This window comes from Acipenser ruthenus, chromosome 23 (genome assembly GCF_902713425.1).
Source record: "Acipenser ruthenus chromosome 23, fAciRut3.2 maternal haplotype, whole genome shotgun sequence".
NCBI lineage: Eukaryota > Metazoa > Chordata > Actinopteri > Acipenseriformes > Acipenseridae > Acipenser > Acipenser ruthenus.
In genome coordinates, this window is record NC_081211.1 from 21205841 (window position 1) to 21227021 (window position 21181).

At 34.8% G+C, this 21181-nt stretch overlaps 2 protein-coding genes across 3 annotated transcripts; one reads left to right on the top strand and one right to left on the bottom strand.

Annotated features, from left to right (window-relative positions):
- Positions 1–3471: 3471 nt before the first annotated feature.
- On the bottom strand, positions 3472–13772 carry LOC117431759 (polycystin-2-like). Its single transcript, XM_058996712.1, has 14 exons — positions 13682–13772; positions 13040–13138; positions 12236–12369; positions 11642–11889; positions 11113–11334; positions 10444–10672; positions 9054–9224; positions 8402–8583; positions 7770–7890; positions 7257–7355; positions 6939–7063; positions 5894–5986; positions 5219–5325; positions 3472–4289 (listed from the first exon to the last, which is right to left on the bottom strand). The coding sequence occupies exons 1-12, from the start codon at positions 13770–13772 to the stop codon at positions 5917–5919; spliced, it is 1791 nt and encodes a 596-aa protein (XP_058852695.1). The 3' UTR covers positions 3472–4289; positions 5219–5325; positions 5894–5916.
- A 1101-nt stretch (positions 13773–14873) lies between these two features.
- On the top strand, positions 14874–20103 carry dele1 (DAP3 binding cell death enhancer 1). 2 transcript variants are annotated; one of them, XM_058996807.1, is made up of 12 exons: positions 14874–15124; positions 15614–15731; positions 16041–16161; positions 16340–16469; positions 16608–16766; positions 16861–16934; positions 17031–17124; positions 17405–17547; positions 17695–17853; positions 18147–18239; positions 18579–18738; positions 19284–20103. In XM_058996807.1, the coding sequence occupies exons 1-12, from the start codon at positions 15094–15096 to the stop codon at positions 19547–19549; spliced, it is 1548 nt and encodes a 515-aa protein (XP_058852790.1). In that variant the 5' UTR covers positions 14874–15093; the 3' UTR covers positions 19550–20103. The 2 variants fall into 2 exon arrangements, with proteins under 2 accessions (XP_058852790.1, XP_058852789.1); XM_058996806.1 differs by having other exon boundaries at positions 14876–15124; positions 16038–16161.
- The last annotated feature ends 1078 nt before the right edge of the window (positions 20104–21181 follow it).

Consider the following 21181-nt stretch of genomic DNA (forward strand, 5'->3'; position numbering starts at 1 on the left):
TTTTAAATTGCAGCAAAAACGTTTTGCCTTAATAAAACTTTACCAAGCTTGCCATATATAATTCTCAATTAAAAGTGCAGTTATTCTCCTAAATAATACACATTTTACAACCGGATTCACAATCAGGTACATTGCGCTTTACAATGCATTTGAACGACCTTTAATCACTAATGTGGCTTGCCAATTCTTAAAGCCGTAAAGAAAAACTGGGCTAATGCCAAGGATGTGTTAGTGTAATAGCAAAGCAATGTGTTGTTTGATTTACAATGGATTAATCTTCTGTGGTGTAAAAGGCTCTTACACACAGGAGATACAGAGACATTGATAAAGGTAGCGCAGAGAATTAAGAGTTACAAAGTATCTCTTGAGGCTGTTGAGAATAAGCACACTGAAAATAAAAAGCTGAAGCAAGGTTTTCCAAAAGTCTACATATGAAGAGCAATTTATTAATGGAATATCAGACCTGGGTCTCATGTCCAAATATAACAGAAATGTCTGTGAGGTGTGTATCCATGGCAAGCTGGAGGAGTGTTAGTATTGAGCAACATAAATCACAGATAGGTCATTGTACTCAAGGAACAAGACTTATTAGCAGTGGAACAAAGGCTCCTTAGTTTTAACAGGTTTCCATTTGTCTCAAACAAGAATACATTTAAAAGGCTGTATATGTAAAAATCAATAAGACACAACAAGTAACATATTACAGTGACCTATACAAATACTTATAAAGGTCATCTTTTTTAAAATTACCTTTCCTGCCTTGAACAACTGTTGATTTTAAAATAAAAATATTTCCGTACGTTTCATAAAAAGGTTCATAGTATTATATGTATTTACATTAAACATTTATTCTAATATTTAATATGTCCAGCCTTAATTCTAGAAGACATTGTGTTTAAATAGTTTGCATATATGGTGGCATAGTTTCTGCTTTTCTGATTTAAGAAGATCCCACATTGTTTATATTGGAAATTATAATGACTCATTATGAGTGTTCATTACTGCATGTAAATGTGTATGCTTTTATAAGCCAAGAATCATATTAATATATTAATAAAAGGGGGATCTGTTTATATGTACTGTATTTAGGTCAACAGTTAATGCAGGTTTCCTTAAAATGAATATAGAGGGGTATATTCCATTGATCTAAAATGCGGTGGATATTACTGTTTAAACATTCAATAAAGGGCACCAGGTATGAAAATCAAGCATCCAACTGCGCATGTTAGTCTCTGTAGTTCATTTGTGTTTGTAAACATACATACAGAACTGTAATTATTTAAGTAGCAGCAGTATTTAGATCTGCTGTTGTTTAGATCAACTGAACAGATCTCAGAATGTTTATTTCACGATATTCTATCATTGTTGTTGATGTGGTTACTACTTGAACAGCAGTTTATCTGTCGATAGTTGATGGTTGCTGCTGTGATAGCAGATTACTTTAAAAAAAAATGTAATTCAAGTTAGACATGTGTTAACATGGTGTTTCACATGTAAGCTTACTAGACACACAAGAATAGACATTTTTGTGCTGCTGGTGTTTTTGGCTTCTCTGGCATAATAAAGACAAATATGTGTTATCTCCCCAAATGAACAAAAGCACACCAGCTTCAAATACAGTTTCTGTTTTATAGCCCTCTGAACACCATTGCCTAGAGACAGCATGGAGCAGGAATGAGCTAACTTCTCAAGTCCACACCATTAAAAAACTAACTTGGTTTGCTTTCTGCCCCGACAATCAACATTGTTTATCTCAGGGAAGGGAATTTAAACATTTAGAGTTGCAAAGAGCTATCCATTATAGATATAAAGGGGGTTAACATTTACTCTAGTACACTCTCTATGGGGAAAAAGTTATAGGAATTGAATTAAATTGTGTGCTTTTATCAGTGCCAAACCAATAAGTAAAACAGTTTGATCAATGAAAAAGTTAAATATGAAGGTGTTGAATTATTGGGAGGGAACTGTTCTTGGTACTAAGTTCAGCAGCCATAATTTTATAAGCCATAAAACCCCAAATAGTTGGTTAATATATTATTGTATATCAACTGCCGATCTTTTCAAAAAGCATCTTAATATTACACAACTTATCCAACTGCTGAATAGTGTTAACTGCAATGCTAAGTTATTTCTATCTCCTCTTCTCTCTTCTTGAAAATCATGTTGATGTCTGACATGTTGGGTCTTTGGCAAATCTTTTTAATAGCCTTTGTGACCTGAATATTGTCAGGATTTCAAAAGAGTTATTGTGTAATGATGAAAGCTTTTGAGACTCAGGTTCTGAGCAGAGCTATGTTATAGAGCTACAGTGGCTTAGTAGGCATCCTTGCCTCTTCCATTTCATTCCTTTCATTTACAACTCTTCTTTCCAAACAGATCCTTAATATTGATCTTCAGTAGGGTCAATAAAATAATTGAGGAATTGGTTGTTCTGTAATGGAATGAAATGGAAGAGCCAAGGCACAAAATATTAAACATCTTTTAAAAACAATGTTTTGGTTCATAATATTGTTAATACCCACTGTGACAGGTATCACCTGATAAAAGGTGTTTTTAATTATGATAACAAGAGTCAAGTGTTATGCTGGGGTTCAATAAGGTTCTACTGCTTGCCTTAGTAATCCATATACTGTAAGGCAGATCATTTGTTTACAGCTTGTGGTAAGCAGTGTTCTCCTTTCTTTCCTTTTTACATACAGGTGTGAGCTACAGAAGGTTTACTATTCGTGCCTATTTCTATTAGCTAATGTATATTTTGTACTAAATATTTTACTGTAATCTTTTTCTGTCTTGCAATAGTAACACATCATTATCTGGGCAAGGCTATTTTACTATACTACTCTTCATAATCAACTAACTATAAAAGCAGTAAATAAGAATAAGAATAAGAATGTGTCTTCAGTGGCTCACCAAGAAAAAGAACTCTCATTCAGTCATGAAATCGTGGACCAAGTTATCTGCAGATTTCAGCAGTAATATCTATTTCTTATGTTACTCTGCACAGTACTGTATTTCTCTCATATTTGTTTACACGCTGAGCTGTAATGTGACTATGATTTGATAAAATACAAGACCATGCTTATTATATATATATATATATATATATATATATATATATATATATATTTTTTTTTATTGTAATTATTATTCACAGTTGTAAATAATGTCAGTATAAATAGGTTGTTTGGTCTATTCTGCCTTCAAATGTCTCAAAAGTTCCCTCACAGCCTTATTTGTATTATAATACTCCTCATAAGAAAGTTGACCCATGGAGCCTCTTCCTGTACAGTCGATTAGTCTTAATTACCCTGCAGTAATACAGAAATGCATCTATTTAATAGATAAACAATATAACTTGTATTGAACTAGCACATATGAAAATTAAATAATATTTTTTTTTAATGTATTTTAAAGATCTGTACTAACTTATCCATGAATGCAGCATCATCAGGGTCGTTATAGGGTGACATTTCCACCAAATCCAACTTTAACAACTAGATTTGTAAGTAATTGTTTTGTATAATTCTCATTTAGAATTCCTTCAACTACCTGGTATTAAAATGAATTGACATTCTACATAAAGCTCATTTTTCCTGAAGTCTGAGGTTTAACACCTGCCATCCAAAATGCTCTGATCTTGGTCTGCTGCCGATAGAAACAAACAGGACTGATTTCAAATCATTTTCACCTCCAAGTATTAGATGGAAACAAGGCATATGACTAAATGTAGAATGTAATTAGGTTTTTTTAATTTTATTTGGAATAAATTATTTAACATGTACAGTTGCCACTCCAATTACAATTCAGTCAATTTCTGCCAATACAAAACATGTTCTTGCTTTTTGGGCAATTTTAATGCTGGACATGTTTTCTCTTGTTCTGTTCTAAGTTCTAGTTATAAAGGTGCTATCGGTTAGTCTGTGAGGCACAAATTCTCAATGGCCCTGCTGCAGGTCATACTGTATTACATGACTCATACTAAAGGCCTGTGTACAGTAGCCGACAATGTCGACCTGAAACGCTTTTATTAGATTGCATTAGAGTTCAAAATCATGCTTTGGTCACCCATAATGATGGCAATACTATATTTGTTCAAACTTCTGATATACCCCTCAACAAAACTATTTGTATTGAAAGAGATTTTATAACTTACAAAGTCCCAATCATCCTTTTTGCAACTTTCTGACGATGTTATCGATTCTAAAGAATTTAACTGTATAAGTAGTTTATTGTTCATGAATGTAATTTCATCAATCCGCTCCTCCAACTGGAAAACATGTTTCACCATCCTACACAAAAGCAAATAATAAAAACATCACATTTATAATGACTTGAATACAGACAATGGATGCAATTATACATTAAATGATGCTTTATATACAGGGATTCACATAACTGGTACGCAGGTACGCATGCGAACCAATAAAGAAAAATGCGGACATCCATATTATTCTTTAAGAAACAAAGGTGTACCATCAGTATATTTTTTAACAGGAAAGCATTTTTCATAAAGGCAGCGAGGGTGCTCACGCTAGCAAGGTGAGCCATACCTGCCTAACTTTTCTTCCAGCTCTGTCAACTATCTCTGAGAGGGCTCCAATTTAACTACAGTCCCTCACTGCTAGCGCTATCACTAGCTGCTTCAAGTTTTTTATTAAAAAATGGAGTGTGATAGGTGGAACCACTCCAGTTCATGAGATCAATAACTTTCTTTTAACAGGCACTCGAAACAACCAATGATAGCTGGGATCTCTACTAAGCCGTCCATTCAGAGAAGAGGGATGCAGTTACGTGGAGTGGCATTAAGGAAGCTTGCTGATGCTTTGCTTCCCAAACTGAGCAGTGGTGAGAGGAGGTGTCGATGTTTGAAAGCTGTAACATTTAAACGTGAGCTTTTAAAAATACATTTACTTAACCATTTTACTTAAAATAATATATTTTCCGCCCTCAGTTATATCCCTATATAAATACCATTGTGCCATCAAGCTAATGTGTTCAACAACAGTAATAAAGTGACAAAGTGTTTGGGTTTTTGCTGTTGAATCCCCAAGGCAGCAATATGGTGGTAGGATATTTATTGTGCATTAACTATACTCAACCTACAATTCATGATGCTTTCACTATACTGTCCTCTGTTTTCCTATACAGTACTTTGCTATGCTTGGGTTACAGTAAACGAGTATAAAGAGGGAAACCCACCCTTCAGAGTGAAACTTACCGCTGATAGTCTTGCTTCGACACAAATTCAGGAGGTAACGGAAGATCCCCCTGTTCACCGTGTGTACTGTCTGTCCTTCTCCCATTGTCTTCCTTCAGGGCAGAGTGCTGTTGGGCCAGACCATACTTAAAAAACAACATACACTTATACCATAACAACAAAAAGACTGTGTGGATACAGTAGAAAGTCTACTCGCAGATGATCTAAAAACATACCGTAAGCACTTTTGCAGGTATCCAGATCTACCTTATAAAGGGATATTAGTTAGCTGGGTTCTTTTTGTTTATTTTATTATTTTTATGATGAGCATTTTTTTTGTTTGTTTTTATTGGGAAATACAATAAACAATAATTTGCATATAAAAATGCATTTCAATGTTACAATCATATCAAGAGAAGAATGTATATTACAAATATGTGCCAAAGCATGTATTTTTTCAACTTTTTCACTAAAAGCACTTTGTCCTTCCAAACAAAGTAGTATGGTAACACAGGCAGAAATAATAATGGTATTACCTCAAACTGCACTCTGTACACTAACTTATAGCAAATACTAGTCTGCAACCCTGTTTCTGAATAGAAGTGCTGGTGTATACAAATCTGTCCAAGCATATCAGAGAAAAATACTGGGCAGTCACAGGAGAATGAAAATCTAATTAAATTACAAATTGTATACCTCTTGTTTTTCAAGTTCACTTGTCATAGTGTCAGCCTGTTTACATCATACTTCATTAAGATTTCTTTAGTTTCTTCTTCTGTATAGCCTTTCCTGTTGGAGTTTATAACATTTACCTTTAACTGTACATATACCAATTTTGTTTTACATTTAATGTAAAAAACACAATTGACGTCTGATGTCTCTAACTGTCCATTAAAAACAAATCCAATCCTAAATGTAAAACATCAGTTTACAAATATGTAACAAACATGTGGAAATACGTTTTATCTGTTAGAACATGTTATCTTCTGCAGTGAAAGGTTGCCAACTTTTCAAAGATTACCATTGTACCACCGGTTTTACCTTTGATTTTAGTCTGTGGAATACTGTTATTGCAGTATTGATGGAATGCAGTATAAATTCTGCTGTATACAAATATACAGGCATGTCATGTTTAAGAACTGTTACCACATACAATATGATCAGAATATGTTCACAAAACAACCAATTAGACCTATGATTCATCATGAACCATAGTGGAATGCATTGTTCTAAACCAGGGGTGGCCAAAGTTGGCCCTTCCACTCCTGGTCTTTGTTCCAACCCTGTTCAAAAATAGTTTCATTCAATCAATTAAACCTCAATCCTGACCCTGAAGTACCGGTAGTTAATTATCTCATTTTACCAGTTAAACCTGGAGTGGCGTGGCCCTCCAGGAATTTGATTGGACATCCCTGTTCTAAACCCTTACTATGGTGTATTTAGAAGGACCAATTGGATACATTGCTCACTAGTACAATGGTTATATATGATGAGTTATTGCTAGTATTCAATAATCTAGCTAGTGGGTTACCCAGATTTTTTGCATCAATCAATTTTCACATGGAAAATCTCTATATTTGGTAATATCAACTGATATGCTTTATATATATATATATATATATATATATATATATATATATATATATATATATATATATATATATATATATATATATAAAAACTAACCAATACCAAAAGTCATTCCTTACATAGAGTTCCCATTAGATTAAAAGCCTCTTACTTCAACATCTCCACCTGGAATTGTTTCACAGATATGATCCCCTCTGTGTCCTTTATGCTTTCAGTGGTGTTTTCCACCAGCTTCTTCTTCTTAAGCCGTAGTTTAACAAGGGCTGCATTGCAAGTCTGAAACATAAGAACATCATTAATATCTGTTTTTCAAAACATTCAAAATGTTTATATTCAATTACTTAAGTACTTAAATGTTTTAATTTGATAATATAAACCTGTTAATTTGATGTGGATTTAAAAAACAAATCAGCAGCAGAATATTTACATACGAAATGTATATTTAAATTAGTTAACAAAACTTACTTACCTTCTTAATGAAATCACTCACTTCATAATCTGTCATCTGGAGTGACTGATCACATTTAATTTCTGCATATGTATCGTTAATAATAGCCAGAAACATGTTCTACAAAATAGGAAAATTAGGTTATAAAATGTAACTCAATATCAGTGGAGCATTATTGTAATCTTAAGGCAATTTATTTAAATTTTTTATATTTTTTTAAGGCTGCAGCATTAAAGAATTCCTAACAAATTACAAATGTGTTTTTTTTTTTTGCCTCACAACCGAAAAACATGAACAAAATGAAAGATATTGTGGGCCATTCGGGAAAAGAAAACTCCTGCCACTGATTTCTGACTTCCCTGAAAAAAATAACCCTGTAATTCTTATCCTCATCACAAATCATCTCAAAATAATTTAAACACTTTCATCAATGCCACCTTGGCTGCCTACAGGGGCCCTGCACCATACTGACAGTGCTGTGACAGGTGTTTCTTGTCATCCAACCCCTTGTAAAAAAACAAAGAAGAGAATTACCAAAAGCACAAAGAATACAAAGAACACAAATGTTGTGAAATAAATTGGCCCCAGAATCCTGTTTGCTTGCTCAAGCTCATTGAAGTTGATTTCTCCAAGAATAACTAGAAACTGTGTAAAGCTAAAAACAAATTTAAAAAAAGAAGAAAAAAAGTAACAATGAATGATCTTAGTAATAAACATAATCACAGTATTGGATAACCAGGCTTGATTATATAATAGAACACAGCAGTACCTGGACTATAGGTGTTATAATCTACAATTACTGATAGATTCTATAAAACGTATTTCAGACATTCCAATCTAGACAATGATCCAGAAATATCAAGGCCTTTTCACCAACGGCTAGTTTCACAGACTGTACATTAGTTCAAGATTAGTGCTAATTATCTAATAGGGGTCTGTGAAGCCATCCTTTAGTGAAACCGTCTCTTAAAGCCCAAGTTAATCTATCCCAAATTGCCTCACTGCATAACAGTGATTTTATAAGTAAAACTGAGTAGAACAGTTATCAGCATTTTAAATCAAGATGCTGCTATGGGTAAATAAAACTGCCAAATGTGCAATTTTGTTCTGTATGCAATTAGCTATTTAAGAAAAAAAGAGAATAGACCAAATAATTTGTTACATACACGCAATTTTTAAAACTAGAAAAGCTGTCCACTTGGCAGCCGAACAGGAGGTACCCCAACTGTGCATAAGCAAAGAAGACTATGGAAAACATGACTGCAAAGCCGATGATGTCTTTGGCACAGTGGGACAAAGTAGAAGAGAGGGTACTCATTGTCCTGTTAAAACTTATGTATTTGAATACCTGAAACAAAACAAATGGGTTCAGTTAGCAATTAGCATGCTTTAGTATAAAACGATTCTTTCCATAATCAGCTATTAACTAATGTAGCATTAAATAAATATAGAGTGATCAATATATATTAGATGCATGTTTGACATTCTTTAAATAATAATTAGTTTAACAATTATGAATATGACACGTTTATGTATCTTTGCAGAAGTATTTTCTATCAGATTCAGACAGCTAGACATTTGTGAAATTGGCAATTTTCAAATACATACTAAGGTTGTTTCAAATGTTTCCATATGTGAATACTGTATAACTGAAAGTTAGGTAGTCAAAACCAGTTCACGGCAAGCTTACATGAACTTATCAAATGCTACATAACTTGCCACAAGCTAATCATGCTTAATATTGTTCACAAATCTTGCTGTCTTGTAACTAAAGTCAAACATACTTTTAGTATAAAATGTTAATCATGCAGTAATCACCTTCACCCAGGATATGAAAACATTGACAGCAATCATGTTATTGTACTGTGTCTGCCAGAAGGCTAGAAAATGAAAATTGGGGTACTTGTGTGGATTCTTGAGCAGGCGATAAAGCAAGCTTTCAACATTCATAGTGCGATAAACGTTGAAAAAGATAGCCATCAAAGATAGCTAAGGAAAAAAATACAGAAGATAGATTTAGTGGCACATAAGACATGGAAGGCTTTATTAACGGATATATGATGAAATGCAGTAAACACAAATGTAAATAGCAAAGTGCTTTACATTTGCACAGGATTGTGCCCTCTCTTCATGTTTTGATTTTGAAGCGTGTTTGAGCTGGGCACTGGCCAACCAATGAAGAAAAAGTAGGAGACATAGTATTACATAGTATTAGAAATAAATCATGTCTCTCTAATAGTTTTAAGGAAATCACCAAAGTAGCACTGTGCAGGAAGTATGACATAAGCCAAATGGCTTCATACATTTTAGGGCTTCTCCTGAAAGTTATGCCACTGGCACTAACGCAAATGGAAAGGGACGTGGCAGAGCATTTCACCAAAATCACATTACAGAGCAGTTTACTCCAGTTTGCTCTGTGTTTTTTCAGGGGAAAACCATCATCAGAATAGGACCCATAATGTTTTGTTCTCTTTTTTTAAAAAAATCAAGTATATTACAAACTAGAGTAAGAAAAAAATGACATTTGGGTATCTACTACAGCAATGCAGTGGGCCTCCGAAGTAAATACTTTTAGTATTGATATTGATATATATATGACCATAATTTAGATATTTTATTTAACATCACGTAATCTGAGAAACTACAAAATTATATGGCAAGTCTACTGGAAGCCATGATAGTAGTACAGTATTCCGTGTTAGAGTTTGAAATGTCACATTTTTCAATTTTTGTCAGTTTTTCTTTAAGTATATGGAAAAAAACTACAAAGTATGTTAAGTATGTTAAGGTAACTTTATTAAGCAGGTTTCATTCAACTTTATGAAGCAAAATTTGTTCATTCTATATGGTGATGCAAAACCTTTGGCCATAGCTGTATGTTTCTTTAGATAATGGTAACTCAAAAGCAACTACATGTACTATAGAATCATACACTAAAGAACTATTTATGTAACAAATAAAACTCAGTAAAGACTGTTCTTTTTATGACAAGTCAAATAGGTTTTAAGATTCATTACATTAAATAATGATAAATATAAGAAAATGCATTAATTCTTTCTGGTTTTCAACTTTTATACTTTATAGAGATCAACTGAAGCACTGAAACATTTTTGGCAGAATAGGATGTTTTGTATTTATGACTCATTGCTTCACTTTATCAAAAGGTTATTCAACTAATAGTTTTTTATATCATACTGTATATACTTACCACAACTAAAAGCACATCTACACAGTTCCAACCATTTTTGAAGTAGTTCCATTTTGTTTTATAGATGTCAATACATTCTTGGATGAAAAAGGCAAAAATGAATAGAATGAATAAAACCTCGCACGACGCAAGGAAGTAATCATATTTAGAGATGTAACGGAGAAGCTTCACTGAGTAAAACTCCCAAGATGTAAGGACCCCTCCAGTGGCTGGAGTCTCCGCCACTAACCTAAAAAAAAGATGCAGCATCACAGGAGTCAACAATGACAAGCTTTAGCAAAATAGTTTAGAACAGGATGAATAGTTAAATCTTTTTCAAATTTGAAAGCTTCCAACCATGGTTCATTTCAACACTGCTGCCCTTTTACTCTCAATTCATTTTCTTTCCCCCATAGGTGATTAATTGACCCCTTTAACATCTAAAAATACAAAGCAACTGCAGTGAAAAGAGGAGAGTTTAAAAGTTTAAGGTATATAGATCCACCTAAATGTGCAGAAATGTGCAGCTTGAATCTGATTAGATAAACAGGATCTGCATATACTGTAAACAGGGCAACTATTGAGAACATTTTGTCTAGACATTTGATATCATAACTTGGTTTCTTTTGGTATAACAAAAGATATAATGATTTAGCTTACATATCATACATTTCTGTTTCAAGTACTTACCTGACCACGCAAAAAAGGTTAAGGTTAGCATTGTAAACAGAGAAATCAACAAAGACTGCTCTTGTTGCTCTGGACAGCCACAGGTTGTCTTTGAGATGTTTAATCAATTTGGCACTCCTGCTTTTTGTGCTACCAAGGTCCATGTAAAACCCTCCACTGCTGTAGGTAGCTATCATACCCCAATGGCTTTCCGGAAAAGATCTGGGAGCCGTATATTCCCAGCTGAGTGGGTTTAAAAAACAAGAGTGTCATTGATGTTCTAAAGAATACAAACACTTATTTACAGTGTATCTAGTCCTCCCAAATGTGAACCAAGTTTTGGGGAGCTTTTTATGCTTAAATAGTGTTCTTTTTTATGGCTAAATGCATTTAGACTTTGACTTTAAACTTCAACATCATATAGATGTAGAGGGTATCTGGGGGTTATGTTGACCGTACAAGTTACTAGTCTACATTTGTGCCTCTTGAGTTGATTTTATTAAAAGATTTAGCTAGTGGTGGTGTTAATTACATCCCCAGTAATACTCACGCTGTCCCATTCTTTGGTCCAAAAGATGATTTATCTTCTTCTTCAGACAAGTATGAATCAAAACATTGAGTTATTGAGACAAAACTAGAATGCAAAGGACAGGATTTATTAACCACTTTGACTTGTCGAATGCGTGGAACTCCCAACAGCACATTTTCATAATATATATGGCTTTCATTTGTAGGTAGGCTCTTGTTGTTGTACCATGAATCCCAGTAGAGGCCATCCAGTAAAGGTCCTTCAAAATACTAACATCATTTTAAAAAGAAAAGAACAATTTGAAATGAACTTGAAATTAAATAACTGCCCTTTTAATAACTGTGGTAAATTATGGTTAAAGCATAAGAAAGTGTAGTAAAGCCGAGTGAAAGGATGGTAAAGCATAAGCAAGCAGGGTAAATTTATTTATTTTTTGTAAATACTGTACTAACAAAAAGTGACCTTAATACTTTAATAGGGTAAACAAGATGAAGAAATGCTGCAATCAATATTCTCTAATCTACTGTTTTTGTTTTACCATAAATGTAACACTATTACCTAAATAACTTGAAATGCCTATAATATCTTAATCATATCTACATTTCTATTTCTTACCGTCCAAATGTCTTCCATGCTTCCCAATGATTTATAGTTGCTTGTATCCTTTTCTGAAAGACTGCTTTCCAAGAACAACTTGGACATGACTTTGGTGTGGTAGTACATGTCAGTGCTTATCTGACCAAATGTTACTGCAACCAAACGCAAAATGTTAATGTATTGAGCACCACCTGGTGGTTGATTAATATATTTTGACAACATCGCACATCTTAAAAATAAATCTCTTTTTCATAGACCATATAAAAAAAAAAATCAGAAAAAAAAATCATGCTTTATTTCAGTGTACTTGTTTATAAATGTAACAACTGGGCTACTCTCTGGCCCTTTGTGATGTTTGAATCATTCTAAATGGTCCTGAGTTCAGATAAAATTATGTTTGTTTGTTTTTCTCTTTCTCAATCTGGCAGACCTGTGTAATTTTGCTTTGTCCTTTCTCTTGTCACCCCCTCTACTTCACTGCAAAGAACAGAAGTAGGTTTAGCCATTTATATCTAACAAAGCTCATTAAGAAATAGCCTGGGATATGGACCAAGAACCTTGATCATGCTTCACACCCCAGTTATAAAACATGTAAACAAACTCAACCCATTTACAAAAGAGAGACATACCCTTACATTCCCTGAACTCTCGATAGCAATTAAACTCCCACAGAATGTCCTAACCAAGTTTCAACAAAATCGGATAAGCAGTTAGATTAATGTAAAACTCTAAAGTGTGCCCTCATATCCTGGTAGTTGATGATGTATGGTAGACCATATGTTTAGTAAATTAACACTTTGATTTCTCAAACAGATTACTTACATATGCAGATATCTATAAGGAAGATAATGTAGATAAGTAAATCCTGTAATGTTGTTTTTATCCGCAGGTCTCTGCTACTAGATGTTTGTGCCTGTATAGCTAATAAATAAATAAAAAAATAAATAAATAAAAATAATAATAATTAATAGCAATTAAGGTGCTTTACAGGAACCTCTTTTAATACAGTAATGTTTTAAATATGCCATATGCTAAATTATTATATTAGTTCCATAGACTCCCTATAGCTGTTTATATATGTAAACTTTTTTTTATATAGATGTAGTGTAATGTAATATAGATTTTAACATGCTTTTGTGTAATACAAAAAAGTATTTGAATATGGAATTATAATTTCGTTTTTAGCCCGTAAATTATTCAAACATAGTTTTAACATATAGGCATATACCGTACAAAAGATATACTGTAAGTAAGAATACATTTCAGATAATATTTGATACTACTGACAAATTTTTCATTTCGAAACGTTTTGTACAACTGATACAATCATGTAAAGTAAAAGAAAAACACAACCTATTTGTGAACATTATGGAGAGCACGAAAGTAAATCGTTGTTATGTCTACCATTTAAAGCCAACGACCCGTAATAAATATAAACTTGTATTTAGGTTTTTTGTACGGTACTTTTTTCAGTTGACTCGCTGCTGCTTTTCTTCGATGCTTGTCTTTTCTTGTTCCTACTAGAAGGTTCATCAGCCTTTCCTAAGGAGTACATTTTTTAAAATAAAATTTAAAAATCTGAAGTGTACACGTGTTTGCTATTTTAAAGATGTATTTCTTCTTTTTCCGAGGTTGTTTTGAAATAACTCGATTTCAAAGTTTTCAAATTGAAACGCACCAAAGAGCGTTCCTAGATGTTCCACGTAGAGCGTGCGCAATGGTGCTGAGCGCGTTCAAAAGACAGAGCGCCCCAAGGCTACGTGGCTTTTTCCATTGAACGATGTGCATTTCTTAAGTATGGCAAGCCGTTTAAACATTTAATCCTCAATTGCTGATATCAGCCATTTTAACACTGATATCAGTAATGTATTGCTGCTATCAGCAATTCAATTGTTGATATCAACAATGCTCACTGTTATTTTTTTATATCAGAAATAGAATTGTTAATTCGGAAATACAATTGTGGATATCAAAAATAGAATTGCTGATATCAGCAATACATTACTGATATCAGTATTAAAATTGCATCATCATCATCATCATCACAATATACCACACTTAAATGAATCTACAGGTGTCGCCTGCCCCTTTTAAATTAGGTTTTAGCTGCGCTACGTGTCATTATTTGCCTGAGTGGAAACAACGGATTTATTACCTCGAATTTTGGAAAATGTGATTTAAACTAAAGGAGACATCGCTGTATCGAGGAACAATGTTCTCAGCATAATTATCGATCCTTACACAGGGCCCTCACTACTATTCTCGTTTACTGGCGCTACTACCATGTCCTTTGCTCACAAAGCTATTGCAATAGAAGCATTATACAGCTGAATGTCTGTAAAATCCTCCATAAACTCATGAAGAAACATCGCCTGAGCTATCCTGCCTGGCATTTTGAAACTGCTTGCTCCTAACAGTGACTAGACCGTTCAATACCTGCTAACATATGTTAAGGGACGCCACGAGAGAGCGCTGTCTGCACGCACTCCAGGTTTTATTATGCACTATATTTACAGCTAGGTGGCAGCAGAAATCACAATGAATGAATAATTAAAACTGCTTCCCGTGTTCGCCATGTTGGCTCCACTGTATCTATTGGTTACTTTACGATACCGAACCTGTTTGAAACACAATGGAGTCAGTTTCGGAATAGCTTTGAACTCCTTGGCGCATGTCGGGAAAATCTCGTGACTACTTCAAGCATTTCTGGAGCAAGTCACAGAGAAAGGGCTTCCCCTTATGATGTAAACAAAATGGATACGGGCTGAGTGTGTTTACAGGCGTTTTATTTATTAGAATAATTCGTTTAAATATATGTATATAAAGGTACAGACCTCAGTATTTTCAGAAAAGAATAGGCGGGATAGCACGGCGCGATGTGGAGGATCAATGGCATTGTGGGGAGAGGTAAGCGATTACTGTTTATTAACTTTGCCGGCCCGAAAAGATTATGATCTGCTCAAAAGTATTTATTATTATTATTATTATTATTATTATTATTATTAAAAATATAATATTACCACTATACCATTTCTTAATTGGAGTTCGAATTCCATGTGTTGCATGTAATATATATATATATATATACATATATACATACATACATACATACATACATACACGCACACACACATACACTTCGAGTATACATCAGAAACTTCCAGCAACTTCCAGTGTTGTTAAAATTGTGTGTTGCAGCGCTAGTGTCCCTCCACGAAGAATTTGGATAGGGAACAAAAATAAACAATAGATGCATGTTTAATTTTTTACAAAACCCTTGGTATTTGAAGGCTTTCATGAAGAGCCTAACCTTTTATATATTTTTTGCTTCATAATAGGTGTTCTCGATTATGCCATTGGTGGAATAAAGTGTTTCTATTGTGCCCACTTTGTCAGTTCTGCACCGCTGTCATGTGACGAGTCCTCTGCGCCTCACCCAGGGACACCATGTGGAGGATGATGTGTTGAACTCCTCTTCACTGCTGTCTACCAGCCTCCATCCCACTGAGAGCAGGTCCGTCTCTTTGTATCAGCAGGTTGGGTGGTATTGAATCGGTGTAGTAAATTAAAACAGGTACTAAAGGCATCTGTTAAAACAGTATATTATAAAAGTTAAGGTTAATGAATATTGATAATGGCAAAAGTCACTGATTTGCACAATAGCTCTTAAAAATATATATATTTTTTTTGGAAATTAGTCATGTGGTAAAAAATAAGTTCATGTTTAACAGGAGTGCACAAATCAGATCCTCAAGTCCAGTGTAGTTTCAGTTTCCTTCCAGTAATATGTTTTTCCTCTCTTTCTCATCTGTTTCTGCAGCAGCTCGTTCAGTTCTTCTGGCTCACACAATGGAGAGAATGGGGACCAGCAGCAGAAGGAGAAGACTTTTCACTATTACTCTGCAGGCCTCCCGCACTTCACTGCTTTGGACGCTGTGGGATGGGTAAGCATGGTTTAGTTTTTATTTGAATTCATTTGCATTTCATTGATATTTTCACTCAAGACAGTTTGAATAGAAGGGAATTACAGTGTACAGGTCCTGTATGTGTAGAATGGTAAATGAAGTTGTTGTTAGTCATGGTGTGTCCTCTAATCATTGAGTTGTGCTTCTTGTTGTCCAGGGGGCAGCGGCAGTGTTGTTTCTGCAGCTCTCTAGACGTGTTCACTCCCATCTCTCTAACTGCGATCAGAGCCATCCTAGGGAGCCAACGCAGATTTACAGATGTGGATACAGGGTCTTTGTTGATTTGTGTGAGTAAAACTTCCACTGTGCCTTTCATCCTGTAATAAAAGATTTGCCATCACATTTGCAGTGGGGAGATTATTCAGTTTTACTGAGCCAAATCCAGTGAATCAGCATGTGTTGTGTATTTTTTTTTTTTTTTTTAGTGACCCTTCAGGATGTTTTGCCTAGAAGGGTGAATGTGAATTGCCTGAGAAGTTTGGAAAATCAAGGTACAAGCTCTGGGGAATCCTCCAGCTTTACAGATAGTTCCACTTCCTCCACCACCCAGGAAAGTGCATTTAACCATAATGATCTAGATACAGGTAAGGATTTTCATGTAATAGATATACATTTATTCATGGAAACTAGAGAACTGTATGAGACTGAAAGTGATACACTGTCTTGTGTGTGTTTTAGACAAGGTTCTGGCTGCAGACACTACAGACCACGAAGAAGGTGGACTTCAAGAGAACCAAACAGAAAATAAAAAGGTAACTTTAGTTCTTAGTTTCATTGACAGATATCTGGAAGCTTGCAGTTCACTTAAAATGTCACATTTAAATGCATGTTTTTTTGTTTTTTTTAAGGAAAGTTTCACACTAGAAGATAAACTAACCTGGGCAATGAAGAACCTGCAGTCTGTCACAGACTCAAGCATTCCTGCCATTTTAAACATTATTGGTAAGGAGTTCCAGATGTCTAAATATCTTCATTTGAATAACTTGGGTCTATATTTTAACAATCTAATCAGCAATAGGTCTGAATACTGCAACTTTTTATGTCTCCATGGGGTGACATAAACAAAACAGTGGAACGAAGTTCACAATAAAACCAATTTTGAAGGTTTGAGTGTTTGTATTGTGTGAAAGATTTTTATTTTTATTTTCAGTAAATAAAATGCATTTTATGTGTGGCATATATATTTTCCAAACCTTGAAAATAAAAATGTATTTTGCCGCAGGTATTGAGCATACCAAAGCAGAGGACTACCGGACTGCATTCTCCTGTTTCAGTATGGCTGCCAGTCAAGGATACTGCAAGGCACAGTTCAACCTGGGAGTGTGTTATGAAAAGGGAAGTGGGGTTGTGAAGAACATGGAAAAGGTATGATTGCAGAGCTGCTATTGAATACTGAGCAATATATATGATAACAGAAGTATAAAAAGGAAAGGAACAGGAAGCTGGAGTTGAATCTAAATGATGTATTGCATCTTGCTGTAGAAATCATTTACAGGTGTGTTTCTTCCATAGGCTGCTCTGTGTTACAAACAGGCTGCTACTGCAGGACACAGCCAGGCACAATACCGATACGCTAAGTACATCCTGCACAGCAAAGCAACAGGGGATGCCACGGATACTCGGAGAACCATTGGGCTGATGGAGCAGGCTGCTGCTTCAGGCCTCAAAGAGGTGAGCGGATAATGAGACCAAGTGCATTTGTTTCTCGTAGGTAACATACACACACTTCTTCACCGGTTATGACCAGAGATAACCTAGGTCTGCTGAAAATATCTTCACTCCAGCAGAAACTGCCAATTGTGCTAATTTGGTGAAACCTCAAGCTTCATAAGTGAAAAAGTAGTGCATCAACCCACTGCCCCACCTCACCTGTGGTTTATAGAGTCCGCAGTACTTATATATTAAGTGCTATGTTATTGTGAAACTGCATTTTCATGGAAGAATGTTTTACTTGTGTTGTGCAGGCTCAGGCATACCTAGGAGTGCTGTTTACTCGGGAGCCCTACAGAGATGAGAAAAAAGCTGTCCTATACCTGAAGATGGCGGCACAGAACGGGGTGAGTGGTTGTTCATTTTGTACCAGAAAAACTGGGCCAGTGTAGTTTACAGTGATACCAGCCAGAGGAATGTATAACATGACTTGTGTGCCTCTCATGCAAATGTATAGGTTATGCAGGGATAGAAAGAACTATTGCACAGCAGTTTCACCTATCCAAGTTTTACTGCAAGCTTGATTAGCCACAGCGTATAAGTAACAAACTCGGGTGTCTTAGACTCCTAGTAAAACCAGGAATGGATCAAACTGCTATACAATGGGAGTCTTATTTCCAACCCTGTTATGTATGCCAGTACATATTAAATAATGATTATGCCTACTCCATTTTATTTTATTGCAGGACTCCCAGAGTCAGTTTAATTTGGGCCAGTGTTATGAGAGAGGCTTTGGAGTATGTCAGTGCTACTGGACTGCGATAGAGCACTACCGGCAGGCTGCTAAAGCGGGGAATGGCAAGGCTCGGCTCACTCTGACTATCCTCTACTGCCAGGGAATAGAAGGTGAGGCAGCAAGGAAGTTAACTGCTAGAAATTATGTATTTTGAGGTTCTTTATTTTTCGACTTGTCTATTCCCTTTACAGTTTCATTACAGTACACTGAAGACACTAGCTGAAATGTTTGTCTACTTGACTTAGTTTCTTTCAGTTTTACCTTTGAATTTGGATTTAACATTTTGAAGGATGGTTTTTCTCTTTTCTAAGAAATGGTAGACTGTTTTGGAGTACATTTTAAAACTGAACACTGTCAAAGTAAACAATATAACAAAACTCCCTTTAATTATTAAATATGTAAAATATTATTTATATATTTATATATTATCTTAGTTAATTACCAGTTTGCTATAATGCCTTCATCGCTTTAAGCTGCAAAGGCAATATTATAGGCAAAATTTAGCTGGTACTTTAAATAGATTCACAAATAGATTTTTCTGTTAAAGAAAAGGTTTACTTTAAAGCAAGCCTGTTTTGAATGTCTACTAAGATTTGTTATATTTAAACTCGCAAGCATCTTTCCAGTTACACTTTTATTTTTTTTCTTATTTCAGAGGATGTGGTTCTAAGATCAATCAGATCTTCGCCTTGCATCTCTGCAGTGGATCGGTTGTGGCTTGGATCAGAAAGACCCTCCGAACCAGCAGACCTCCCAATCCCAAACAACCTCGGTCAAGTTCTGCCCCACTCTTGGAGCACCGGAAGCATCTGCACGATGCCTGTTAGCTATTCTAGAACAAGCTTTGTCCAAGAGCCACGAAACAATAAACTCCTTTCACCCAAACCTGCTTCCTGCGTGTGGACAATGGGGGTTGGATAGGGTGTCAAACATGTTCCTGACGTAAGAAAACCTGTGAAGTTCAGAAATCTGTTTCAGAAGGACACCTTTTTTATGGGTCATATGCAAAGCTTCTGCAGTAAAGGAATTCCGTCCTGCCATCTGGCTGTTATTCCTTAATTGTTGGGGATTAATCCTACTTTTTTGTCAGGTGGGTTCATTTTTAACAAAAATGGCATAATAAAGATAGAACTGATTGCAATGTGCCTTTTTTATGTAGCACATAATGTCAACTGGTTTAAATGCATCTCTACCCATCTGAAGGGGCATAATGTCCATTTTGATCAACATGACAAATATTTAATCTTTTGTCATGGATCTTTGTAGGGACATCCAACAGATTAAGGGCGAAACTGTATGTTTATTTATTTTTTCCCCGTTTTGAAACCGTTGTTTTATCCAGAGTGGGTAGATGGATTGGTGTATTCAAAACTACTCAGGTTTGTTTGTTTGCTTGTTTGTGTTATGTACAACCAAGCACAGGGTTTTGGAGATTCATTGTTTAAAAAAAAAAAAAAAAAGCACTTAAACTAAATCTCTACCATTGGGCCTTACTTGTGTTCACGTGCTTGAATAGGTCTGTATTGTTTTGGGTCTATGTTAGAGAGATGGATGTGATTTCTATTATACACAAGTCACACTAATGTCCATGCCAAACGACAGTAATGGGAAGAAAAGAAAAAAGACATGCTAATGCTATTTTGGGTTTGGAAATATGCTCAAGCGTCAAATGAAAACGTACTACAAAATTGCTTTTGAAGCAATTTATTTGTGCTGGCTTGTGCCAGATTGAGAGCGCATATCTAATGTATGTGTTTTGGATTCATGGGTGGGTATTTTAACACTGCTTCTATTGGTCTTGGTACTGTAAGAACCTGGGAAATGGTAAAATGACTATATAAGAATGTATTTTGCAAAAAATATATATGTATGTAATAATGTAGTGAAATATTTTGATGCAACGCTATCAATAAATATATATTTTTCCTATTGTATAACTGGTGTTTTATTTAATACTTTATTTACCATAAGGATTGTTTTGGCTTTAAACGCAGCCATTGTTGCACAGAGGCAGCAGAGGCTCAGATGGGTTAAGTATATTACATATGTTAAATCTCACAAGTATTAAAGATTAGTATCTCCATCCTGCAAAAAAAAATATATATAAGAAAAGGATATTTCAGGTACTTAAAAAGGTAGAATAATTGATTACAAATCAATTACAAATCAATTATCAGGACGTTTCGCACTATACAAGTTCTTCATCGGCTGAATACAAAAACGCGTAAGCTAAATTTTGTAAGAATTGAAACTTTGATTGTGGATCTATTTTTTTGGGAGCTGCCGTCTTTTTCCTTTCTGTACCTTTACGGCTGCAACGGTATTATTTTGACACATTTTTTTTTTCCCAGGACAAGGCACGCCGGTTGAGAATTCTCGAAGTTTGTAAACTTTCTTTTATCGCTGGTATACACATTCTAAATGTTGATGTTTATTTATATATATATATATATATATATATATATATATATATATATATATATATATATATATATATATATATATATATCTTACGTGCACCTTGGTCTTGCAAGCCATTTTTGTTTTTCACTT

What these genes read in the sequence shown, in the direction of transcription:
- LOC117431759 (XM_058996712.1), bottom strand. Translation starts at nt 13,772, where the DNA reads ATGTACTCCTTAGGAAAGGCTGATGAACCTTCTAGTAGGAACAAGAAA. An exon ending in CAGCGAGTCAACTGAAAAAA is followed by an intron (nt 13,139 to 13,681) that starts GTACCGTACAAA and finishes TTTATTTATTAG; the next exon opens with CTATACAGGCACAAACATCT. An exon ending in TCTAGTTTTAAAAATTGCGT is followed by an intron (nt 7,891 to 8,401) that starts GTATGTAACAAA and finishes ATTTGTTTTTAG; the next exon opens with CTTTACACAGTTTCTAGTTA.
- dele1 (XM_058996806.1), top strand. Translation starts at nt 15,094, where the DNA reads ATGTGGAGGATCAATGGCATTGTGGGGAGAG. An exon ending in CAATGGCATTGTGGGGAGAG is followed by an intron (nt 15,125 to 15,613) that starts GTAAGCGATTAC and finishes CCACTTTGTCAG; the next exon opens with TTCTGCACCGCTGTCATGTG. An exon ending in CTCCATCCCACTGAGAGCAG is followed by an intron (nt 15,732 to 16,037) that starts GTCCGTCTCTTT and finishes CTGTTTCTGCAG; the next exon opens with CAGCTCGTTCAGTTCTTCTG.